We start from the raw sequence: 24,348 nt of genomic DNA on the forward strand, positions 1-24,348 counted from the left end.
GTACAATAAGCTAGGAACTTGAAGACAACAAACTCAATGCTAAGGCAATAGAGATCAGTTGAAGGCATGACCCAGACCCTGAAAGAAAAATGCCACACGTTCTGTAGTATTTTTGAGTCTTCATGGCAGTAAACAGACTGATATAGTTGCAAATAGCCGTGCTGTCTATAGCCCTCAATAGCACTGCTTCTATGGAACAAGAAATGTCTCATTTATATAGAATCTCTGAAAAAAAAATGATACGAGTTTTCAGAAGTATTTTATTTTGGAAGTAAGAGGGGGAAAGCCAATATAAATTATTTAAGTATAGATTTTGAAATATATTTATTTGAGAAACAGTTTAAATTCTCGGGATTGGGGAGATGACTTGGTGCTTACCACTCTTAGCCATGGCTGGCTCACAACTGCCTGTGGTACATATACACATATAGGTAAATAATCAAACATGTAAAAGAAAAGTAAGTTAATCTTAAAGTATTAAACAAATCGTTTCCCCCATACTTGGTTATTTACTTAATCCTTTCTGGTGCTTAGTCATGGAAGTAATGAGGAATGAAGATTATTGGATGATGTTCTCTTGGTACAGTGGTTTACTTTCTGACTCTTGGAAATTTCCCATGTGCTTCAAATCCTTAGTAATGTTGAACGCTTAGAGAAATCCTTCACCTGAAAGATAACCCTGATAGCTGAAGTAACTCTAGATACTCTAGAGTAGTGGTTCTCAACCTTCTAAACTCTTCTAAACTTTAATGCAGTTCCTTATGATTTGGTTACCTCAACCTTCAGTGTTACTTCATAACTGTAATTTTCTACTGTTGTGAATCAAAATGTAACGAGCTATGTTTTCTGAATGGTCTTAGGTAACCACTGTGAAAGGGTCATTCAACCCCCAAAAAGATCATGACCCTCCTGTTGAGAATCACTTCTCTAAAAGGACTACAAATCACTATTTTTCCTTAAATCAACAAAATGTTAATAGTGCAGCTATAATAAGATATTTAAAGCTATAGTAGCCATATACTGGCTATAGACATTTAGGTTTTTTGTTTATTAAAATAATATATTTGCCCCAGGATTTTCTTATTGGGATCTAAAAATTATAACCATATACTAATATGCATTATATATTTTTTGCTTATTTTTTTAATTCTGGAGTCTGAAAAGGATTTTCAAGATAATGAAATATTAAATGTTGACAACCCAAGTAAAGAGGCAAAAGGATCACTTGCATATATGAAAATACTTGTATATTGTATGTAACTGCCTAGACACTGTATTTCATACAAGATCAGAAAGGAACCTGAGCCAGGTGGGGTGATGGCTACCATAAATGTGTTAAAGTATTATTTTCAAATAGCTTACCTGTTTAGAGCTTCCCTTCATTATTTCTACAACTTGGGGTATTGTCTTGTTTATTTTGTTTCCCTATGCATATCTATGACTATAGTTTGGCAATAAAATCTTGCTATTACTTGAAATTTTTTCTTGAATAATCTGTAACTAAAAAAGCATTTCCAGCTAAACCATATCACTGCCATACAACGCGAGCACACAGTCAGTGCTAAACTTTAATGTCCTTGTCCTTCAGTGTGAGCTGTAGCTTTCTGTTTTTCACTCCTCCAGTCCTTTAACCAAAGCTATCTTGTCTGATGATAAAACCATAAGTGTATGAGGCTCGCACATTTTTCATCTCTTTTATGACCTTATCTTTCATGCGCGGCTTCTGTGAAGGTATCCTAACTATAGGAAGCACCTGGAAAACATACGTGATATCTCTTCTCTGATAAGCAGTTGTGAACAAGAAAGTAGATCTGTCACTTCTGAACTGCTCATTGTTAAAAAATACTTTGATGATTTAGCTGATTGCAAAGTATATTATAGGGACAACTAACCGCTCCAGTAACACTCCTAGTCAAGAAAGTTCAATAGTTATATTGTACAGGATTTCTATAAGAGGTTAATATTGACAGGAACTACATGGATTAAAAGAGCAGAGTTGAGAGGGGCTGTCTGCTTACAGGACTGCTTTCAGACACCGCTGCTGCTGTTTTGTGCTGCTGAGAAAGTGAGTGACTGTCACAGGACGCAGCAAACCTTTAATTCCGACAGCAGTGTTTAACTTTGAGTGAAAAGGTGTTTGTTTGCATTTTTGAAATTATTTTTTGGTTGGCTAAGAAAGCCCCTGCTGCCTTAACCACCTTGTCAACAATACTGAATATGGTATTTCAAGGCACCGAGTCCTGCGTTTCAAAGACTATGTTTTGGTGCATTTCCTCGAGTCATTTATGTTGTGCATTATATTGCTCAATAACACCTTCAATTTCTCCCCATAGGGCTCACATTGATTGTGAAAACTAGACTAAGAAAAATGGAAGGGCTCTCAATGCACTTATATCTTTTAAAGGAGCAACAAAAGCGTTTAATCTTGCAGGAGAAAACCATTAACTCCATAGTGATAATTTCAAAAATATTACAGATTTTGTTGCTGCTTGGCATTTATTCAGTTTCTTTCTTTTACGACTCACTCGTTTCAGTTCTCACATTAAGTGTGTTTGTGCTTTGCTGAAAATATGCTGAACCGTCTATTCATAGGTGTGTGAATAAAGAATTCAGAGAGTAAATTAGAGGGTGGTACATGCATGCCCAGTTCTGCCCCTCTCCTCTCCCTAGGGTTAAAGCATTTGGAGCAGTGTATTAGCAAACTTGTCATTATTATCTTGGCTAGTAATTATTCATGACATTTGTCCTAAGCCACTCTATAGCTCTGGTTTCAAACACAAGTGAGCCGAATGGACTAAGCAAAAGACAGCCAATGAGGGGGGCTCCATTCAAACCGAGAAGAAGCTGGAGTTGGGTTAATATCAAAATAAAGTTCTATTTATAAATTTTCTATGAGAATAAAATACTGAGAGTCAAGAAGCAAGTGTCTATTATTAGTGAAAAATGGTGTTTCTTAAGAATACTTCAGAGATTTCATATTTGATTAAATTATTTTTAATCATTTCATTTTTCATTAGTAAAAAGATTAAAAATGAATTAGGTAAAAACATTACCATAAAAATGAGAACTAGTTTCCTGAGATAAAGTTAGAAGATGAAAGGTCCAAAAGTTGAAAAATGTGACATATTTTAGTTATTAAATAGAAATAATGTGCTGAAAGCAATTAATTAGCAAATGTAATGATATTGCAGTAGGTTAAGGCAAAAAGAATGAGACAAAAATCTAATTTCCCAACTGGTCAGTGAGCAATGGTTATTGATCAAGCATCTATGTGTAGTTGATTTTATTAAGTGCTAAGTAAAATAGGAAACCTTTAAAAGTAGTGATTTAAAAGATTAAGTCCATTAAACCTTTCATCTTAGTGTATACGCGTAATGAAGAAACGGGACCTCATTGGGAAGAGGAGAAAGGGGCTCTTCGACCATATCTTGCAGGCTTTGTGGCTAGCCATGTAGATGATGTCTGCTGTGTCCTTTGTCCTTTGGTGGTAGGGATCTCTCCAGGGCCCCATCTGTGTTAAACAAAGACTACTTCTCAGCAGCAACCCAAGATTATATTTTTACATGTTGAAGTGTGATCTTTTGCATCAGAAAATCATGGAGTCAGATCTTGTGTCTGATGCTTTTTTTTGTCTCTGGGAATCCTCACACATCTCTTGGTTTATTTTTCTGAAGGATCAGGAAATTAATGCCTGACCTATCTGATAAGACCGTGTTAATAAAACTTGTTGCAAAGTACCTGGCAAGGAGCAGGGCTCTTGTGGCAGCTCTGTTGAGGACTGGTATAGAACCTGACCTTATGATAAGATTTTCACCTCACTCATGTTTATGATTTCAACATTTGGCTCATGGAAGATATGGAAATCAATATACAATAAATGCTGAACCATTTTATTTTCTACATTCGTGTGCATTATCTCAGACAGTACTCAGCTATTTTCTCTGTTTTTTATTCCTTATTTTAGAAGACACAAGTAAATAATAAACATTAAATCTTTGATATTTTAATCTATTACACCATCTCAGATTTGCCTTTTGTAATTAGATATGTAGTATACTTATCTGGTTTCTTAAATGAGATGCAAAGTAAAATGATTTTAATTGTGTTTGATTAGCTATTTTTTACAATGGCTCTAAGTACTCTGATATTTTCTTTTTCAAGTATCATGTGCTGTGTAATGAAACAAATCAATTCACTCACAAACCAAAGTTATCAATACGTAACACTGCTCCAAACGTGGGAGCACACTAAATGGAAGAATTACAGTTTTTGATTTGGCAGTTAAGTGACATTTAATGAGAGCAGTTGGCTACTTGAAATTATAAACTCACTCTACCCTCTTAATCAGTTCAATTAAAATGTTTCACTTGGAGCAGTCTAACAACATTTACAGCATTTACCTGTGGCTATCTTCTGCCATCCTCCCATTTCTTTACCTACCAGACACTGCTGAAATGATCGGGGTTGTGCTGGATAAGTACCTGGCTTCTTTCACTTAACAGTCATGGATAAGAAAGAGCTGAAAAAAGCTTCAGCATCCTCAAACCCCTGAGTCTACCCTCACATCACCAAATGCTCCAGTTTAGCCTTTGCCAATGTTAAGCATGCATTCCCCCCCCCCCCAGTACTGTGTTATTTCTCCTTCTGCGGCATGCTTTGGGACGACGGCTCCTAGCTTCAGTCTGAAACTTTTTCTAATCATGGATGTAAGGACACCACAGAGTTCAAAGTCAGATGAGACAATGTCCCCAAATGTTTTCCCCAGGAAGCTTCTGTGGGCCTACATAATAGTTAAATATGTCCAGGTGCTTCTGTAACATTGTGAACTGTTCTCCTCCCTCATCATAACGGGTTCGAGTCTCTGCCCATTTGACTCTGATTTACATTGCTTCAGAAATGATGTGTAGGGGCTTCCCTTTTATACTCTGTTGCCAGACACAATGCTGCAATATAAAAGGCATTGATCTAGTGACTCAGCCCTTTTAAGGCCTAGAGAGCATCCAAGCACTTACAACCATTCTTCTCTCCCAAGAGGCACTGGAACCAGCACTGATGCCGGGGCATGGGAGTTAATAACTGGTATCTTCAAGCTGTGGAGGAGCATCAAGGAAAAGGAGGTTTTAGCAGGATAAACACCTGGCCTTTCTCTCCTTCTGCACTCTGTATTCTAAACTGCTGTTGTTTTTTCCACTGGCTGCTGGCAACCAGAAACCAGAAGTGAGTGGCCAGATGGCTCAAAGTGCAGGGGGAAAGAGAGGAAAGTTTGTTGAGTCCAGCAAGAAAGGTCACGTGGAAAAGATCCAGCTTGTGGAAGCTTCTGAGTTTCTCTGTCCTAGCCAACAGGATTCTCGTTATACCAGCCTGTTCACATATGGCATCAGTTCAATATTTATTCACATGCAGGCAATCATACTGGAAATCGAATAAAAGGAATGGCCTGGTTCTGATCTATCCAGGCAGATGGTGCGAGCCTCCTGCTTTCTAAACTGTATCTCTTTTTGTCTGTATTGGAGTAACTTGGAGGTGGCTTGAGGGGGAGGGAACAGGCAGGCAGCCAGGCTGGCAGGCTGAGAGCCAGGTTAGTTCAAGGCTGTCAGTATTTGTAGGTCATCAAGCTTACTTGTGTATGTAGACTGGAAACCAACCTTCTCAGGTCCTGAGAACTGAGAGCAGAACATGCCCCTTAGATCTCCAGAGGATGATTGGCTGATGTGTTTATGGTCTTACATGCAACCTGGAAATGGAGCACAGAAGATTGGAACCTTGCTTTGCCTATGGAGCTTCTGTGCATTCCTTCTGTCGCTTTGACCTTGTCTCACACCTTCATGTGTGTATGTGTGCTCTCCTTGATGGCACCCATAGTTCTAGTAAGGAGCTCACTTTCTGCATACACCCTACTGAGTCTGTCATGGTTTCTTAACTACAGGAAATGCTCAATGCATAGTTTCTGGAGAGAATGAATAAGTTCATTGGTATTTTTCTGATTATCGTGAAAGCTACACAGCTTTCCAGAGTTTTGCAGACATGAGGTCTACGGTGAGGTCTACCTTAATCCTCATGATCCACCAAAGCCAATGTGGTTCTGTTATAATGAACTCAAAAAGTTTTAGTTTTGTTTCTAAAAGAATGTCTTTTCTCATTTTCCTTTATTCCAGGTTTTAGAATTAATTCATTTTGTGAAGATTCAGACAGGAAAATTAAAAGGCAAAACCTGTGCTATTTCGGGATCAGAACTCATAGAAGTATCACTTTAATGTCAAGTATGTTAATGGTTTCCTAAGCTAGTGTACATTTTCATATTTTGCATAGATGTTCAGGTAGAGATCTGAATGAAGAGGTAGAAAATGACAACAGAGCACCTCAAAAGATGGGAAATGGACACACCATTTAAATTTAAATGTTATAATTGTTAGGTTCAAAGTTTAGTAGGCATGATGTCAATATAATTGGTTGTTTCTGGTGCTGCCCTTCTTGTTATTATATTATTAATTCTAAAAGTAAGGTACTGAACTGACTGAGTTTTTGTTTTAAATGCAGTTTTAGTGATAATGTTTTCTGTCTCGCTGCCTCTCAATTCTGACTCAAGACACACATGGTTTGTTCTTTGCTTGTTTTTGGTTTTCATGTGAAATGAAGGCATGACATTATGGAAATATACAAGATATCCAAGTATAAGTTTAACTTCACCGTGTTCTCTATTGTGAATAGTAGAGTCACCAGCTGATATAACATGCTAATCATTTGAGAGAAATAGCACCAAGTTTTAGAAACATAGTCAGGAAGTATAAAAATCTTCCAATAATCTAAACTTACATCAAATCAGAAATATACTTTACTCTAAAATATTTAATTTTTCTTGCTATACTATGCCTATATAATTACAATTTGGAAACAAGGACACTATGTTTGTTAGATCCAAAGTATTCAGAAAGCCTATACGTTTCTATCTGATTATATATATATATATATATATATATATATATATATAATCACTTTAAAGTAAGATATATATGCTAATATTGTTTATTGCTTATAGTACTTAGCTTTATAATTGACAAATATTGGTAGGTTTTTATCTTTACACTACAAGAGTTATCAAATAATTACTCATGGTCATTTTTGCCAGTGAATTAGACAGTACTGAATATGTGATAGAAAGAAGAAGAGGACATCGCCTTCGCAATATCTCTCAGGTGGAGGAATTTGGTCAACTCTCCTTTCTGTATTTCAGGTGACGACGAAGGAATCCAGGAGCCAGCAGAATCAGATGGGGACAGCCATTCAGACAAACCAGGGCAGCCTGAAGTAGAGACAGATGACTGGGATGGACCAGGTAGGACCAAGGTCACAGCACTCAACCCACTTTCAATTTTATCAGGATTTCACTTTTTCCTTTAAAGTTTACAAGTAAGGGAGAGGTAAAAGGAACATAAAATATGGATAGCTTTAAACAATTACTCAATTCAGATTTAAAATCATACATAGCCAGTGTGTGTATGGGGGTGGATGGGTGCACTAGTGCTGGTTATATGGGAGTTTGGGTAAACATTATAATTTAAATAAGAAAACCTTAAAAAAGCAACTTGTCACCTCAGCTTGAAGACTCCATCTTCTCTCTTTTCTTTTTTACATAAAGTAGGCATTACTATTTGCTTGTTCTTTCAACACAGAATCTTTTGGCTACATCCACATTCCTATCAGGCTCAGTTAGAAAGGTCACAAATCAGTAACAATGTCACTTCCAAGAACTGCCACTTCAGTTCAGTTCTGTTGTTAGTCACAGATGAAACCTCAACAGCTATTGAGTCATTGAGTCACAATTAATAGATTTTCCCCCTTTACATTGAAGTTCCAACAACATTTTCACCTGTATGAATAAAATTAGATTTACATGTAAAGTGCCTTATAGTTGTTAATTTCAGGAAAAATCCAACATTAATAAAAGTCATATGGATATATATTGTTTATAATAACACTGGAAGAAATAACCTTATTGTTACTGCTAAGTAATTCACAGTTCATGATATGCTTATAAATGGAGACCATCACGTTTTTAAGTTTTTAGGATATAAACGAGTTTTGAAGAAGTTTCAGCCTTAATTTCCCAAGCAGTAATATTTTTCATTAAGGAAGATCGCTATATTTCAATCACATTTTCACCCTTGCATGACTTTGCAAATTGCACTCTGCTGTGTATGGGGAAAACAGGAAATCCAGTGGTAATTTTCTGAAACCAGCAGCTGGAAAATATAATGCAAACAAAAATGAAGATACAGGATATCTGATTATTATGATGTCATTCCTAATGGTAATCATGATACATACAAATGTTTGTATTCCTCACAATATAGCATAATGCTATACAAGAGTCTGGACCCAATTGTATTATATTTTTAAATACCATAGAACTACATTTTAGAAGACTATAAGAAAATGCAAAGTCTGGTATGTATACTTTATTACATTTTTTATGATTTCTTAATGTGGGGGGAATTAATTAGAACAATTAGAAAATATTACTTTTTAAAACATTAATTTTGCAATGAGGCTCTTGTACAACTTGAAAAGTGAACACCATCTTTTATCTTATGTTTTTTTTTTATTAATAGAATTAAATGTTTGTGTTTAGAAGGTATTTGGTTTCTCCAGTTAGACTGGATGGGCCTTTAGGTATTTCTATTTGACAAATGACACATTCGTTCATACTTGTTTTTAGGCAAATTTTAGATTTCACCTTTCCTCTCTGTCTAGTACTTATGTCCTTCCAGGGCACATGAGAAAAGGAAAAGACTAGCATGCCCTAATCTGCTGAGCATGCGTAGCACAGCTAATGCCAACTTTTGCAGAAAGACTGGAATATTAGCCCAGTAAATAAGCAAATAAATAAATAATCAGAGGTGTTGAGTAAAAATGATGCTTGACCTTCAAGTGAATTGTTTAACTTACATATTTCATTGAATGTCTTTCTTTCTCTTCTTTCTTTCTTTCTTTCTTTCTTTCTTTCTTTCTTTCTTTCTTTCTTTCTTTCTTTCTTTCTTTCTTCTTACATTGCGGACTTGGCATAGATATTTCTGCGTTCTGGGCTATATAGGAATATGCGAAAACTTCGAAGAAAAATGGATGTTTCTTGTATGCTTATAAGAACGGTCCCAGTACAGTCAATAGTGAATAAGACATTTTTTCTCCACAGCTACTTCTGGTAGGGGAAGCACGTATCACCTTGAAACCCCTTGAAATCATAATTTTAATTCATAATAACAGAATCTCATTATCTGGTAGCATGTTTATTAATTTCAATCTATCAGGAGAGTCTGTGGAGGAAAAGAAGACATTTTGTACACTTTTTGCTACTTAAAATTGTTTCAAGATTGGTAATGACTTTATTTGGTTCACTGAAGTACATTGGCACTTTATACCTGGAGCAAAGAGAGGTTTCTGGCTTTTGGTGACAGTTCCAAACTCTGTAGCCAAGTGTATCTGGACGCCAAACTAAGTCCACAGTCAAAGGTCAGGACTTACTGTTTGATTCTGTGTTTGTTTCTTTGTTTCTTTCCTTTCTTTCTTTTTCCTTGTCACTCTCTCTCTGGGAGATTTATGGAACACTGCTTAATTTATTTTTATGGGCCTATACATTAATTCTTAAACCATAAAAACCATTAACAAGTTCTACAAAACTACATCAGCTCATACTCATGAGATGCTAAGAACTTCTTTGTTATAGCTTTGTATCTGTTAGGTCTCAAAGAGTTTATAAAGGTTCCATAGAGTATCTCAGCCCCTGAAGGATAAAGTTAAGTTGTACTAAACATTTATACACTATATATATTTCTGTTTATCATAGATCATTATTTGAGACATCTAGTATTGAGCCAGGTTGATGGTCAGGTCTCCTAACTGCATTCTTAGAATGACATTTTTTTTCTCTAAAAATAGAACAGAATCAAAGGATGTAGAAATTACCTAAGGAATTTGAAATATAACACTGATAACCTTTAAGATGGATCAGGATTTATCTTATTTATAAGGAGTTTGATTGATGATGACTGAACAACCTTCTTTGATGGCTTAGTCCAATAATGAATCAACCCTGTCTCAAAGATTCTATTTTTATTAAATTCAAATTCTTCCACAGAATTGTTTGTCTTTTAGTGAAAAGGTAAGTAACTATTCACACCTTGGCTAACTTCTAAATGGAGCCTAAACAATCAGAGGAAACAGTGCTGTAAGGAGCTCGGATGTGGAATTCTCCTGTGTTTAAATGTTTGTAACTCTTATGTAAGCAACATGAATCATTTAAGTTTGGAAAGCTTTTAGAAAGGCCAAAACAAAAGTCATTACCTCATTGTTTCCGCATTTCATATTTCTATTTTTCAAGTTTGTTGTTTTCTTTGCGTTTTAATGACATTCTCCTGGCACTCCTGATGTGATGTATCACATAGTGCTTGCCTCTGACTTTTAATCCAGAATTTGCCTGTTTGGTTTTACTTTGTCTTCTTCCAAAAAAGTGTTTTTTTATCATCAGCCTGACGAGTTGAGTATTTTGTCTGAACCTCCATTTTAAGTTCTTCACATTTATTCCTTCGGCAGATGTTTGTCGTGCATTGCTGGTGAAGAAGGACCCCAGCAAGCAGTGTCTAGAAGCTGCTTGGCACTGCTTGCTTGCTGGGCTCACGGCACCACCTCCTCCTTGATCATAGACTGTTCACTCAAGCAATAATTAAGCATCTTTTATCCTTCAAAGTAGAGCACAGTCTATGCCGTTTACACAATTTAGAGTCAGACAGTCCTAAGATAATAGTGATATTTATGGCCTCATGATGTTGGCATGTGAGCCAGACAGTCCTCAGTTTCTTTATCTCTGAAATAGGTTTAATGATAAGGGCTTAGCGATGTTTTTAGGAAGATGAACTTTGAAAGAGATAACCTGCACTGGGCATTCAATGCCATGCTCAGGAGAGTTAAGTGCTGGTGATTTTAGACCCTTGAGAAATATAGTAAACATGGTCCCCTCAGAAAAGTCCATGGTTGAAATATTGATCTTATTTTGGATGCTGCCCATGTCTCTATCTTTCTTATAAGAAAGTTTTAGAGCTACTTTCCAAGGCCAATCTGCAGTATTAATTCATGTACTTGGATTTAGGAACTTTGTAGCAAGGTACAATGAAATTCTTATAAATCCATTGTCCTCACTATGACAGAAGTACTGTGAAAATCCCATGTCACTTAAGTCAATGAAGGATGCCAACATTCTCTGTTACATTCTTACAATTTGGCTTCTTTTCATTCTTGCAAATAGTGGATAATTGGTTTCTTTTTATATGATTTAGTGAATATTATCATAATTTGCTTCTAAACATGTTTTCAAATATTGTAAATTCATGTAAATACATATACACACATATATGTATACAGATAAAATTTTTGAGGAAATCACTATTTGCTTTTTTTACACAACTTTTATGTAAATAGATCTTGATACTTATGTAGTAAAGCTTTTATCATATAAATAAAATGAAGTAAGGTATCCAGTCCTGAATTGATGCATCAATAAATAAAAATATTACATTTAAAATTATATTCTAAAACATAAAAACTTTCTGCTGTTCATTGCACGTAAGTCATTTTGAGGTAATGTCATGAACTATATAACAAAGGCAATTTCTCTGTGGTTTTCTTGGGTTCCTTGCTAAAAATAATCATACAACTTAGGGCAAGATAATACTACCATGGACTTAGTGCTTATAAATCAGTCTAATGATAACTACCTCATTAATGAGATTTTACATGTAAAGCATTGAGATAAATGTTCCAGAAGCACTCACAAAGTCACACTTAATATTGATTTTACTGTCATTTTGGCAGTTGTGCCTTGGTAGCTGTTACAAAAGATGCTTCCCAAAGAATTCATCCTTAAACATTAGTGCAGTGAGTTGATTTTGCAAAATGACCTTGCTCTGCAACAAAGCACCATGAGATTGTGTTACTCTGCTCTAGTCTACCTGACTTAAAGCATAATTAAAATGAAGATTTTTTAGTGTAAATAGATTGTCAAAAATAATTGCATAGGATAACACCAAATGTGTGTACTTGTTGCACACAGGCTAAGTATTGTTTAGGAAATTCTTAGTAAGTTACTTCTTAGGTTGTTGCTCAGTACTTTGGATGTATGAAGCTGATTAGGCATTTTCTGCTTTGTGTGTTAAATGAACCTCGCAAGATGGAAGCTGTTTTGCATAAAGTGGAATGGTAGCTACGAGAGCACTGTGAGACAGAAGCACACCCTTAATGATATAGGTTCCCCCACCCCACCTCTTTTGGAGTCCAAAGAAGGCCTTGAAGATTACAGTTCTGATTTCGTTTTCTTTTTGATTGGGAAAATGTGGTAGATATAAGATCTGGGAAATGCCATTTGAAGTAAATTAACAGACACCTATGAAACATAGTTAACCATAGATATAGTCTGACAGTAAGAAGAATATTGTGCGAAGCGGAGGAAATCGTAGAATGACTGTGTATTACGCTGACAGTGAATTGGTATTATCTCTGCTATCAGATAATGCAGTTATCATTAATTTTCACATTTGCATTTCAATCTTTGGAAGGAAATGACTCTTGCCGGATGAAGATAAGAGCGCTGTACCACTATAATGAACCATCATTTTATCCCAAGGCTTTGTGTCCATATGAAAATGAGGCAAGGGGAGAGAGAGAGAGAGAGAGAGAGAGAGAGAGAGAGAGAGAGAGAGAGAGAGAGAGAGAGGTATAGGGGGTCTTAGAAAAAATATTGTTACAACATGTCAAAAATTCCTGCAGACTTTTGAGCCTTCTGTGAAACAAGAGGGGGCAACAATAAACCTTCTGTAGTGTAGTTAAGTGAATGTATCGGATTAAGGATGAAAGGCCGACTCTGTGGCACACAATGCCACAGGAACATGATGTGAAAGTTCTCTTGATCTTTTCTGCTCATGCCAGCTTGCACTCTCATACAGAATTAGGACATGCATAAATTTAAAATAAAAGAGTAAAGATAGATTGCAGGACACTTTATAAAGACACTCTAACACACTATGAATTACTACATAAAACATAGCATTTGCTTACTATCACAGCTTGTACCACAGCTGTATGAGAATGCAAATTAAGAATATTTAGCTAATGAATTATTTTAGAGTTGGCTAGCACTTAATTTGTTTACACAGGTTTCACTGAGAAATTCAAATTAAAGGATGAAGAATTCCAATTTAATTTTCTTTAGGTTTTTTTTTTTTTTTTTTTGGCAAAGACCTTTTTCTAAAATGCACCACTAGAAAACAAATACAGTCTTAAATTTCATACTTATATTTAGTTCCTGAAATATATGAAAACAAATCCCTTCATGGCATTTTATATTCTGTAATCAATATTGGGTTTTTTATTTTACTCTTCCAGTAGAATTACTTAACTGACCTATAATTTTTACCCACATATAAAATTTGTACATCCATGAGTTCTGAATCCCCAATCCAACACTCAAAAATGTGGTGACTTTTAGAAGAGGATTGTTGATGAAATTGGAATCATAGAGAGGTAGGAGAATTAATCTAGTCTATGTCCTTTTAAGAACTATAGAGACAGATGGGCAGAGGCAACATACAAACAGACACACAAACACATACACACACTCATACACATATCACGCACACACACACAAATATATATGATATGATAATATGAAGAAATGAAGGTGGCACTTTTATAAGATAGATAATGCCAGGAATACCTAGTACATCAAGCAAAGCTAAAGGGGGCTTATGGGGTACAGCTTTTAATGAAAACTAACTCTGTCAGTGCCTTGTTTGTGAACATCTATTTTTTAATACTGTGAGAAGATACAATGTTGTATTTAAGCTGCCAGGTTTGGAGACTTTGACATGCTTGCCCCAATCCTACACACCTCGAGTGTGGGGAATAAGATAGAAGGGCAGGTTAATAGAATGGAATCATGTAAGAAGTCATTAATATGCTTAGCAGTGCTACTTGCTGTATAGCTAACTAAATGTTACTTAAACAAGTGGAGTGTCTTCAAACTAGATACAATGTTTTATCAAATGGGAAAAAAGAGAGGAAGGAAGGAAGGAAGGAAGGAAGGAAGGAAGGAAGGAAGGAAGGGAGGAAGGAAGGAAGGAAGGAATAAGGAATAAGGAAGGAGGAAAGCCTTTGAGGAAGAAACCTCATTAAAATATAGGCGTTATGTGAGTACAGGGTCACTGTCTTCAGAAATACCAGAAGAGGGCATTGGATCCCATTACCGATGGTTGTGAGCCACCATGTGAGTGCTGGGATTTGGACTCAGAACTTCTGGATAAGCAGTCAGTGCTCTTAACCGCTGAGCCATCTCTGCAGCCCCCAAAGCAGAAGGGCTTTGCAGCACCACAGGACGAACAAAGATATGAGCTACCCAGTACTCCCAGAGCTCCCAGGGACAAAACCATCAACCAGATAGTACACATGATGATACCCATGGCTCTAGATGCATAGGCAGCAGAAGATGGTCTTGTTAGACACCAAAGGGAGGAGAGGTCCCTGGTCTTGGTAAGGCTCAATTCAGCAGTGTAGGGGAATACCAGGGCAGGAAAGAGGGAGGGGGTTGATTGGGGAACAGTGGGAGGGGCTTGGGGGACTTTCGGTGGGCAAACCAGAAAGGGGAAATCATTTGAAATGTAAATAAAGAATATATCTAATAAAAAAAATAGGCGTTAAGAAACTTGAAGGCCTTGAAGGTCTTAGGAAGAAACCCTAAATGTTCTATAAAAACAGTACTTTTATAAATTTTTAGTACTTTTATAGCATGAGTTCATTCTAATGAAGCCAGGAGTATCTTAATGTAGTTTATACAGGTGAAACACCAGTCCATGAAAAGTCTCAGCAGAATAGTCCTCAAGGAGACAAAATGGGGAATTCAGGGGAGTTAGTTCAGAAAAGCACAATCCTTTTTTGAAAAGACAGAATGATACCTGAATTCCACCGTGGAGAACTGACAGAATTGAGATTGTAATTTTAGTGGCATGTAAATATTTGTTATTTTCACTAGGAGAATAAGATAGATTTAAGGAAAGGAAACAGTGAGTACATATGATTAAGTACAGTAACCAGCTATATTATTACCATGTATTCTTGGTGACTATTTGGACTTCTTTAAAATATTTGTTCACTGGTAAAGTTATTCATTACTTCTTATTTCTGTCTAAAATTTTCTAAAAGTTAGACTTTAGGGTTGAGTTTCATATATATGCATAAATTATTATATTTAATTTAACATAAGAATTTTTTCCTATATTACTTAGTGGAATGAATTGTTAGTTATTTTTCATAAAGTATTTTAGAGCTGGTTTTATTTCTTGCCCCTGAAATGGCTTTTGGCTACATTTCTTTTATACTAAATTTTATAATTTCCACCTTAATTTCACGATAATTGGTTTGCTACTTTGGTTTGCTGCTATATGTTTTCTGAATATTACCATTTCATTGTTATGAATAAAAATTTGGTGATATTGTGTTATAAAATAATGGGGTAGATGCTCTAAATGGATTAGAGGCTTATGTTCTATCATACAAGCAGATAACCTTTGTGCCTTTGTGTTATCTTTTATATTTTCTGTTGTCCTTTTAAAATGGCAAGAGTCCTTTGAGTCTTGATGGTTGCTTGTTGGCCTTTATGATAAGTTTCAAACCTTGTTCTGAGGGAGATACCTGGGCTTATGGCTCATTTAATCACAAGTAAAGTTGACATATATGTAACAAGATATTCCTTTCTTCTCCCACACCTTGCAGACCTACACTAATTCATTAGTTTAGTTCTTGAAGAAGAACCCTGCAGGAGACTCCACATAAAAGATAACAGACTTAAAACAAAGCACAGTCCTCAGATGATAACACAGAACTGATGAATGAAGTATAGGCTATGTGGTTCCACCGGCAGAGGAGGACACAGGGGGCCAATAGCAGCAGGAAACGAAGGAGGTCCTTAAGTACCAACAAATACCAATGACCTTGAAGATGCTAATGGAGCAGTTTTCCTGGAGGAGGATGGAAAAGGACTGCTGGTGTTGATAGAAAGATGTGACTGCAATGAGATTACACATGCCACAAGGTAGTCCTGCAAGCAATGATAGACACACTTGTATCAGACTCACTTGAATAGTCATTGATGAATAATTTTTAAAAGTGAAATAGAATTGCAGCATGTGTGCTAAACATGCTGCCATTGAGCCTGTGTGTACGCTCCTGACCTAGTCTTCCGACAACCGTCTTCAGTCATGAAGACTCTAAAGGAGGAGAGAAAATGTATCTGTAAGCCCCACAGTGAGTCCATGTATAGTCACGAGGATGCTGGGATTGGTAAAAGTCAAAACAAGGAATTGTGATGAAATCTAGTGATGAAATCTAATTGTAACTTAAGGGGTTACCTAGAAATCAAGTTGCGGAGCAGGGCCTCTGGTTCTAGGCTGATGATGTGAGGCATTTGAAAGTGAGGCTGTTTTGTGGGTTCGCTTGCAGGGAGTTCAGTGAGAAGAGTTCGACCTTCTTGAAGTTTTGGGCAAAATTGCAACAGATCTTATTTTTAGATGCATTTCAATACAAAATACTGCATGCTTTTGATTCCAGAATGTTAGTGTACTATCACATGTAAGAAAGCAACTTCAAGAATGTAATGGCCTTCTAGAATAAGTTAATAAATGAGTAATGAAAGAACAACCAAAGATTAGTGTTTTTCTCTTGATGCTAACACAAAGGCAAACACATCAACTAACTCCAAAGGGTGAAGCCACGAACTTTCTGTTTGGATAAAATTTTAATGAACTTTTCCACATTAGCTTCTTCATAGTAGTCAACATTGGTACATTAATGAACATGGTATCTAATAGGAAATAAATACAACAAAGCGAATGTATTCTAGTAAGGGTGGAAACATGCCATTTCTTATAGTGGGTTGTAGCCACATATTAGAAAGATGAGTACCTGACACTGATAGTATCAATTACAGGACAAGTTCTTAATCATTGTTTACCTGTGGTATTTTGGGTTTATTTTCATTTCAAAACAATTTAGGGAAAAATAGCAAGCTAAAAGGAAATAGAAAAGGAAGCATATTATGTTTTCATAGTCTTTTTCTTTCCTTGACCTCTCCCCCATTTTCCCTTTAAATTAGAGATTATTCTAGACTACTACCATATTCTTCATTCTAGGATGCTTTATATTACCCTGTAAATTAATGAGGAGAGAGAGTGAGTGAGTGAGTATGAGAGAGAGAGTGGGAGAAAGAGAGAGAGAGTGGGAGAAAGAGAGAGGGACAGAGAGAGGGAGAAAGAGACCTGAGCTTGTGAACAGTAAATACAGTAATGTGTAATTAAAGCAACAGTTACTTAATAGTGAATGTTTAATGAATGAAATATTTTTTTTTTAAAAAAAATCATAGCTGACCATTTCTCAAACTGTAATGGAAGAGAACAAATCATTTTAAAACTGTTTTCTTATTATAGATGTCATTTAGGAGGCCCTTATATTAGAAAAGTATGAGATGAATAGTAATAAGGGACCCACAGAGGGTTTTGGGATCCCTTTTCTTGGGGGTATCAGAGTTATGTAGAGGGGCGGTATAAGGGCATATCAGCATATGTAGGTGTAACTGTGTTGTCGTTTACCTGGACAAAAGTAACGCCCTTCTTGTGGTGTGAAAAAAAATGGAACATATTTATTTGATTAAAGAGTTTTTTTCCAATTTGACCAATAAAGAAACAAATAGTTTTAATCATTTCAGATTATGAAATGTAATGATTTTTATCTACATCTTTGTTTATTTTTAAAAATAAAAGTGTTCTGTAGCAGCAACTCACATTTTCATAAATGATATGTAATGCAGGAAAAAGTGTATTGATTGTGTTATATAGTTTTGCAAAGGCCAAATCACTCAGGCAAATAATTAATATAACAATATAATTATATCATATTAATTATATTATAATTATAATATAATAATTAATATAATAAATAATTAATATAATAATTACAGTTGTGTGACAAAATTAATTTTCAATAAAACAAAATTTTTTCTGAAAATGTGAGGAAATAGTTTCAGGAGCTCACACAGCTTAAGCTAACATTCATTATCAGTAATTCATAATTAATACAATGAACACTAGCATATTTCATAAATAAAGTATGGGAGGTTAGTTAGCAAAATGTGGATTTTACTTGTTCTTCACTTTTTAAAAAGAAACTCTGATAGATCGGTTATCTAATATTTCACTACTGTAAATAAATAAAATTACAATAACTGTTACAAAAATGCATGAAATCTTCCAACTTAATTTCAATGTTCTTGAAATTGGAAGCACTTTTAGATTTTTTTGGGGGGGGACTATGCATTATTCCATATGTGCTAAATAATTGGGCTTCCTGACAGTCATATTTTTCATATCCCAAACTATTCAAATAAAAGTCTGATAAAGTTAAAAATACTGAATCATAGTTCTTGGAAGGTTTTCCCAGTGTTTCATTCTCCTAGATATTTGATCAAAGCCAATGTCTTAAATTAATTGTGATGTTATAAAGCCTTGCTCCTCAACAGGTTTTCTCTTCTGGAAAGTTTTTCACCTTCCTTTGACCATCTGTGTCTGTGATGCTTCCTGTTGATGGAGAGATCTCTGGGTTCCAGGTCTCTCTTATGTATGAAGGCTCTAGCACTGAAGATATGCTTGGTGTCTTTTCCTTTGTCTTAGCTAGGGGTTGCATACTGCAAACAAAAAAAATTTGTTTGTTTATGGATGTGTGCTTGTGTGTGTGTGTGTGTGTGTGTGTATGTGAATATGTATGCATGTGACTGTGTGTGCATGTATGTGTGACTGTGTGTGCATATGTGTGGCTGCATGTGCATGTGTGTGTGTTTGTGTGTGTTTTCATTCTAGTGTCTTTTTTGTTGCTGTGATAAAAATATTCTGACAAAAGAAACTCTGGGAAGTTTCTAGGCTTAGTTTAAGTCCCAGTTTGAAGTATAGTCTTATAGTTTCATATCATAGCAGGGAAGTGGAGGAGTTTGAAGCAGCTGGTAATATCCCATTCACAGTCAGAAAACAAAAAATGATTAATGCCAGTGTTCAACTTACTCTTTGCATATTTTATTTAGCCTTGGATTCTTGCCCAGTGAATGGTTAAAATAGGTCATCCCATGCCAGTGAACCCATTCAAAATAATATCTCCCAACCATGCATGTCCACAGGCTACATAAGCCCTCATACATGGACCCGGTAGCCAGCCTCCTAGGCATTTCTAGACATGAAATTGTTGAATTAAATTAACCATAACAATTTTTTATTTGTCTTTATTAATTTTTGAGAGGAAAGCCTTGTACAGACTCTTCAAAGTCCCCAGAAAGTCCTGGTTGACCTTGAACTCATAACAATATTCTTGCCTCAGCCTTTTGAGTCCTGGAATTGTAGGTGTGATCTTCTACTCATAGTTTATGCCCTTTAGAATGAACAACTTAGTGGGTTTTATTAATCTAGCATATTTCTCGAGGGTTTGAATCAGTGCTGTTATCTATTATGTGATTTCTAGATCCCTGTCAGTCCATTTCCTGTCTCTGAAACTTGAGATTTGCCTGATCTGAGAATTTTCTATAATTAAGTAGATAACTCAGTCACTTTGTCCAGCAGCTTTATCACCTAGAATTGGGGGAGCTACATACCTGCTCTGGAGGGGTGTGTGTAAAAGTCAGGTTCAGAGCAAATTCCATGCCCATGATGGCAACATAAAATAATAATAATGATGGTCATTTTCATTATCTGTAGATATTTTCTGTCTAAATTTGTCTCCAATCTTTATCTTCCCCATTCGATTTCATTATTTATTGAATGTCAGAGAAGTAATGAGTGCACTTACATCTGCTTTTTTCCTGATAATTAGTGTCATAACTTTCTTGGTTAGATTAAGACAGAATTGACTCCAGCATTTCAGATGAGTTTTTGGAACTACAATATTTTAGTTGAAAAATAATTCAGTAATTTTCTGTTTATGTTCAGCCTTGTTCCACAATGGGATTGTGATGACATAGTAAATATGAAATACAAAATGAGATAAAAATCATTGGGGTAGATAAAAGAAAACATGACAGAGGATATAACAGAAGCAAACGTTATTGAGTTATATGGGTAGTTAAAGTAGTGTCTTCAATAGTTGTTCAAAATTTACTAAAAAATAAGCTTTCTTTTCAAAGCTGACTTTGCATTATTAAATTTTTTTTAATATGATGGGTACCTATGTTTTAAAAATTATAATAGACACTCCAAAGAAAGAGGATGTATGCTTAACTTTTACTGTAATAACAGCAGGATCTTGTTTTAAAGAGGATTTTAAAGGAACAGCTGATTTAATTCCAGGCAGAATGGTCATACACTTATTTATAAGCCAGCCATGATTTCTTGTTTGGTTTCAAACTTGGTGTGCCTGAGAAACACCTGTGTGACTGATAAGGTGCATCTTTGTGTGTCCTTGAGAAGATTTCCAGAGACAATTAGATCTACAGGTTGCTGACCCAATGAGAACTATAATGCATCGATGGAGTTGAAATATGAGCAGTAGTGGAACTGTGTAAAGCAAGAGCTGGTAGGTTGGTCACTTGAGCTGTGTCCTTGGGGCTGTGACAAGTCCTGACCTAACCCTATGGCTACTCAACGCTGCCATCTGTTTACAAAAGCCACATCTTCTACCTATGCTCACACATCCATTAAGCGAAGTCCAAATTCATGGTGCCAATCTACCACTGACTGACCTCTCTGTAACAATGAGGGAAAATAAGCTGTCGTCATTTGGTTGTGACTGTAACTTTTGTTGAAAAAGTTAGCAGTGTACTGCCAAGTCTCTTCATTTCAATATTCATGCATAAGTGTAAGGAATACTGTGTCGGCCAGGAGATTTTGAGTCTCCTCTTGATGAAGGAAATTGATGAGAAATTTAAGCTTTTAAAAGATTGCATTAAGGACCTGAAAGGTGATTTAGTGGTTGAGGCCATTTGCTACTCTTGCAGAAGACTGGGGTTCAGCTCCCTACACTCAAGTCAGGCAACCTACAAACACCTATAAGTCTAACTGCAAAGCTACTGAACCTTTGCATAGACATAAAAAGTAAATTATTATAAAATGCTTTTATTTACTTTTCTCTTTCTACAATGAAAACTCTGGAAATGACCACACCTCATATTGTCTTTGTTTTCTTATCAGAATTCCGTATTTACCTGAGTCTGAGATGAAATAGCATAGGCACTAAGCTCCACCAACACATGGGAAGAAAGCCATATATAAGTCAGCTGGCTGTCTTGGATTTTGTGATGCTCATGCATGCCAGGATTAGGAAAGTCCCAACCTCTGGCCAGTCCCAGGACACTCTTCTTCGTCCTGTTCCAATTTGATTTTCAGAGGCCCTCCTAGAGTTCCAGAATTTCCTTCCTATTTCTCTTGCCTCTTCTTTCTCTCGGGACCTATCTTCCACAAACCTCTTTATATGTTCTCAACAATAGTTTCTTCAGAACTTGCTCTCAGAGGGTCTCCCATCGTTTAGTTTTATGACTTATTCAAATTTGCTCAACTTGCTTCCCAAAGAGGAAATTTTAAAAGTACAAATTATTGCTGAGTTCTCCAGCCTTTCTGCATTTGTTACTTTGTATTTGGGATATTTTCATAGAAAACCCTTTTGAAAAGAGTCAAATATGTGCTTATCACTGTTTGATATAAGTTCTACTTGAAAATGAATTCCACAGAACTGGTGTGGGGGTGTCTTAGGAATAGTGGATGATACTGGTGTAAGAGCTGAATAGAGCTCTCAAAAGTACAGCACATGCATACAACACTTTTGCAGATTTCAATCTGGAAGAAAATGATTTCATTAGAGTGGAAGAGAGAAGAGAAACCACCATTGAAGACTTGGGAGAATGCAGGCTCCTGATGAGACCAGCAGAGAAGACAGACTGGGTGTTCACATGCAGATTAGGCCTTAGAAGATGAGGGTGTAAAAAGGATTTAATGGTGGGGTGGATTATAGAAATCCTTGTAACAATGTTAAATAATTACAGTTCCAGCAGAGATCAAAGCAGTGCTGATGGAAGGCCCTCAAGCTGTTAACATGAAGTATCTTGAAGGGGGAAAAGCCCGTCTCAGAGATTGGTCAACCTGAGCAGACAGTTGTCTGTGATCTGTCCCTGTCCACTGGACTGAACGCCTCAATGGTGAGGGAGGGAACATGGAGGTGGGAAGCTGTGAGAAAATGTCTTTCTCTGGAGCCACTTTTGAAAACAGACTCTAGGAGCTGTGTAATTTGCTTGAAACTGCTCAGAAAACAAGTCTACGGTTAACCCTTCTGTCGAAGGAGGGTGGGAAGCTATCCACTGCACTGTCACATAGGCAGCCACAATTGGTTTACTTTCCATTCTTGTTTTTTTTTTCTTTCAGAAAAATTCCACACATAATTTTCAAAAAAAAAAAAATACTCCTAAGCCTCTGGGTGTGTCTGATTTTGTAATGTCCCCAGACATAATGCAGAATTATTTTAATACAATTAGAATTGGTTCTCAGATAATAAATCTATACAAAATAATCCAAGCAGCATTTGTTTTAGGCAAATTTTATTTAGCATATCACATGTCAGTGTCTGTATATATGATGAAGCCAGGTAGCATAGTCTTCACGCCCTGCGGGGGTTCCTCTCAGTCACTGCGTGAAATAAACTTCTAAATGATTTTTCTCATGCTAAACATACATAGCCAATACATGTTAAAGCTGGATCAGTAGGAATTATACCTCTATAGAGTGTATTTTCATTGACACTTGGGGCATAGCCTGACACAGCATTTGAAATATAAAGTGGAGTAACCCTATCTGCAAGTTTTTCTATGGCAACTCAAATTGTTGTGGCTGGACCCTCATGGAGGGGAATGTGGTAGATCTTTCAATGAGGTAACTGACGATGCTGTGGGGCTTTTAATAAGTGTAGGCTTAAGCTAGCCATCGTTTTGAATTTTGAAAAAAACCTACGCTAGCAGATGAGATTCTGATCTAAATATTTGACAAAGCCCACTAGGAATTTCTCAAGGAGTTGGTAACATTTTAAAGAAGAGTCCACTTATTTGGACCAAATCTGATTCTTCTATCAGAATAATTTGATAAAACTTCTCAAAGTATAATTGACTTTCCTTTCAGATACGAATGTGTTGAAAATGAGACATCTGCATTGTGTGTGTCGTTTTTCTGCTGAGGAAATAACTGTTTTAAATAACATCGTCTCCAGGCACATGGATGATGAAGGCTTTAGTTTCATGCATTTCTTTTATGAAGGTTTTACGACATTACATTTAATTTTTTATATTTTAATGTGATTACAATTCCTTTGCCAAAGTAATTTCTATTTTATAGGGGTATAAATGTGGTAGCTGTGATATCTTTTCTCATCACTGGCAAACATTTTTCAATTATAAAATATCATTCTAATATCATATTCACATGGAATTGGAGGAGATGATAAGACATCACAAGATTATACTATTTTCCTGACTATATATTGAATATTGCCAAACAGTTTAGAATGCCAATGTAAATAATATAAATTAAGGCAATTTCGGTAAGATACCAGCTAATTAACACGAGGTTTTATTGATTCCCACATACTTTTATGTTTAAGCCATCGCTAATTTCCAAAGCTGGTCATACATATTTAACAATTAGGTAATTTGATTATTTTATATTCATTTTATTGTGCATTTCTATTTACACATATTCGTTTGTTCCTTGTTATTTTATAGGTTCTTTTACATCACAGAGGTTTATAAAACCCTGAAAAAGGCCATTAACTGCCCACATTACTTATACTGAACTGTTGTTACTTTAGATCATAACTTTAATTTTATGTTGTTATTTAAAACATTTTAGTCCTAATATACACATTAACACATACCTCAAAGTTAATGCTAAATTAAATAATTGTTTAGACTACAGCCATTTTCTTAATTTGATATATTTTCTGGTCTAAGAGTATGGGAAATATTTGGTTGTTCAGTTCAGAAGAAAACAAAAATTCTAAAATTTTATTTAGGTAAAACTGGATATAAACACTATCTCAGTGTCACTTCTAGTTGGAAATTTGAACTTATATCTCTGACTTTTAGCATTTTTGTGTCAATGGGAGCAGTCACATATTTGTTGTAAAATTTAGTTGGGGTCATTCGAAGCACTGTGTATACTTACTTTACCAGTATTACAGGTATAGGTAGATGGAGGATTCCTTTTGGAATTGAACAATAATCTTAACTATTAAAAAGAGATGATA

At 35.8% G+C, this 24,348-nt stretch overlaps 1 protein-coding gene across 2 annotated transcripts in view; it reads left to right on the forward strand.

Moving 5' to 3' along the window:
* Zfpm2 (zinc finger protein, FOG family member 2) overlaps window positions 1-24,348 on the forward strand; it is a 446,056-nt gene that overhangs the window by 110,220 nt on the left and 311,488 nt on the right. For both annotated transcript variants that reach the window (XM_052161357.1, XM_052161358.1), the window contains one exon: window positions 7,232-7,333. In XM_052161357.1, coding sequence (XP_052017317.1) covers window positions 7,232-7,333 — 102 coding nt within the window. The remainder of the gene's footprint in view (window positions 1-7,231; window positions 7,334-24,348) is intronic.

The sequence above is a fragment of the Apodemus sylvaticus genome, chromosome 17, assembly GCF_947179515.1.
Source record: "Apodemus sylvaticus chromosome 17, mApoSyl1.1, whole genome shotgun sequence".
In the NCBI taxonomy this organism is placed as follows: Eukaryota; Metazoa; Chordata; class Mammalia; order Rodentia; family Muridae; genus Apodemus; species Apodemus sylvaticus.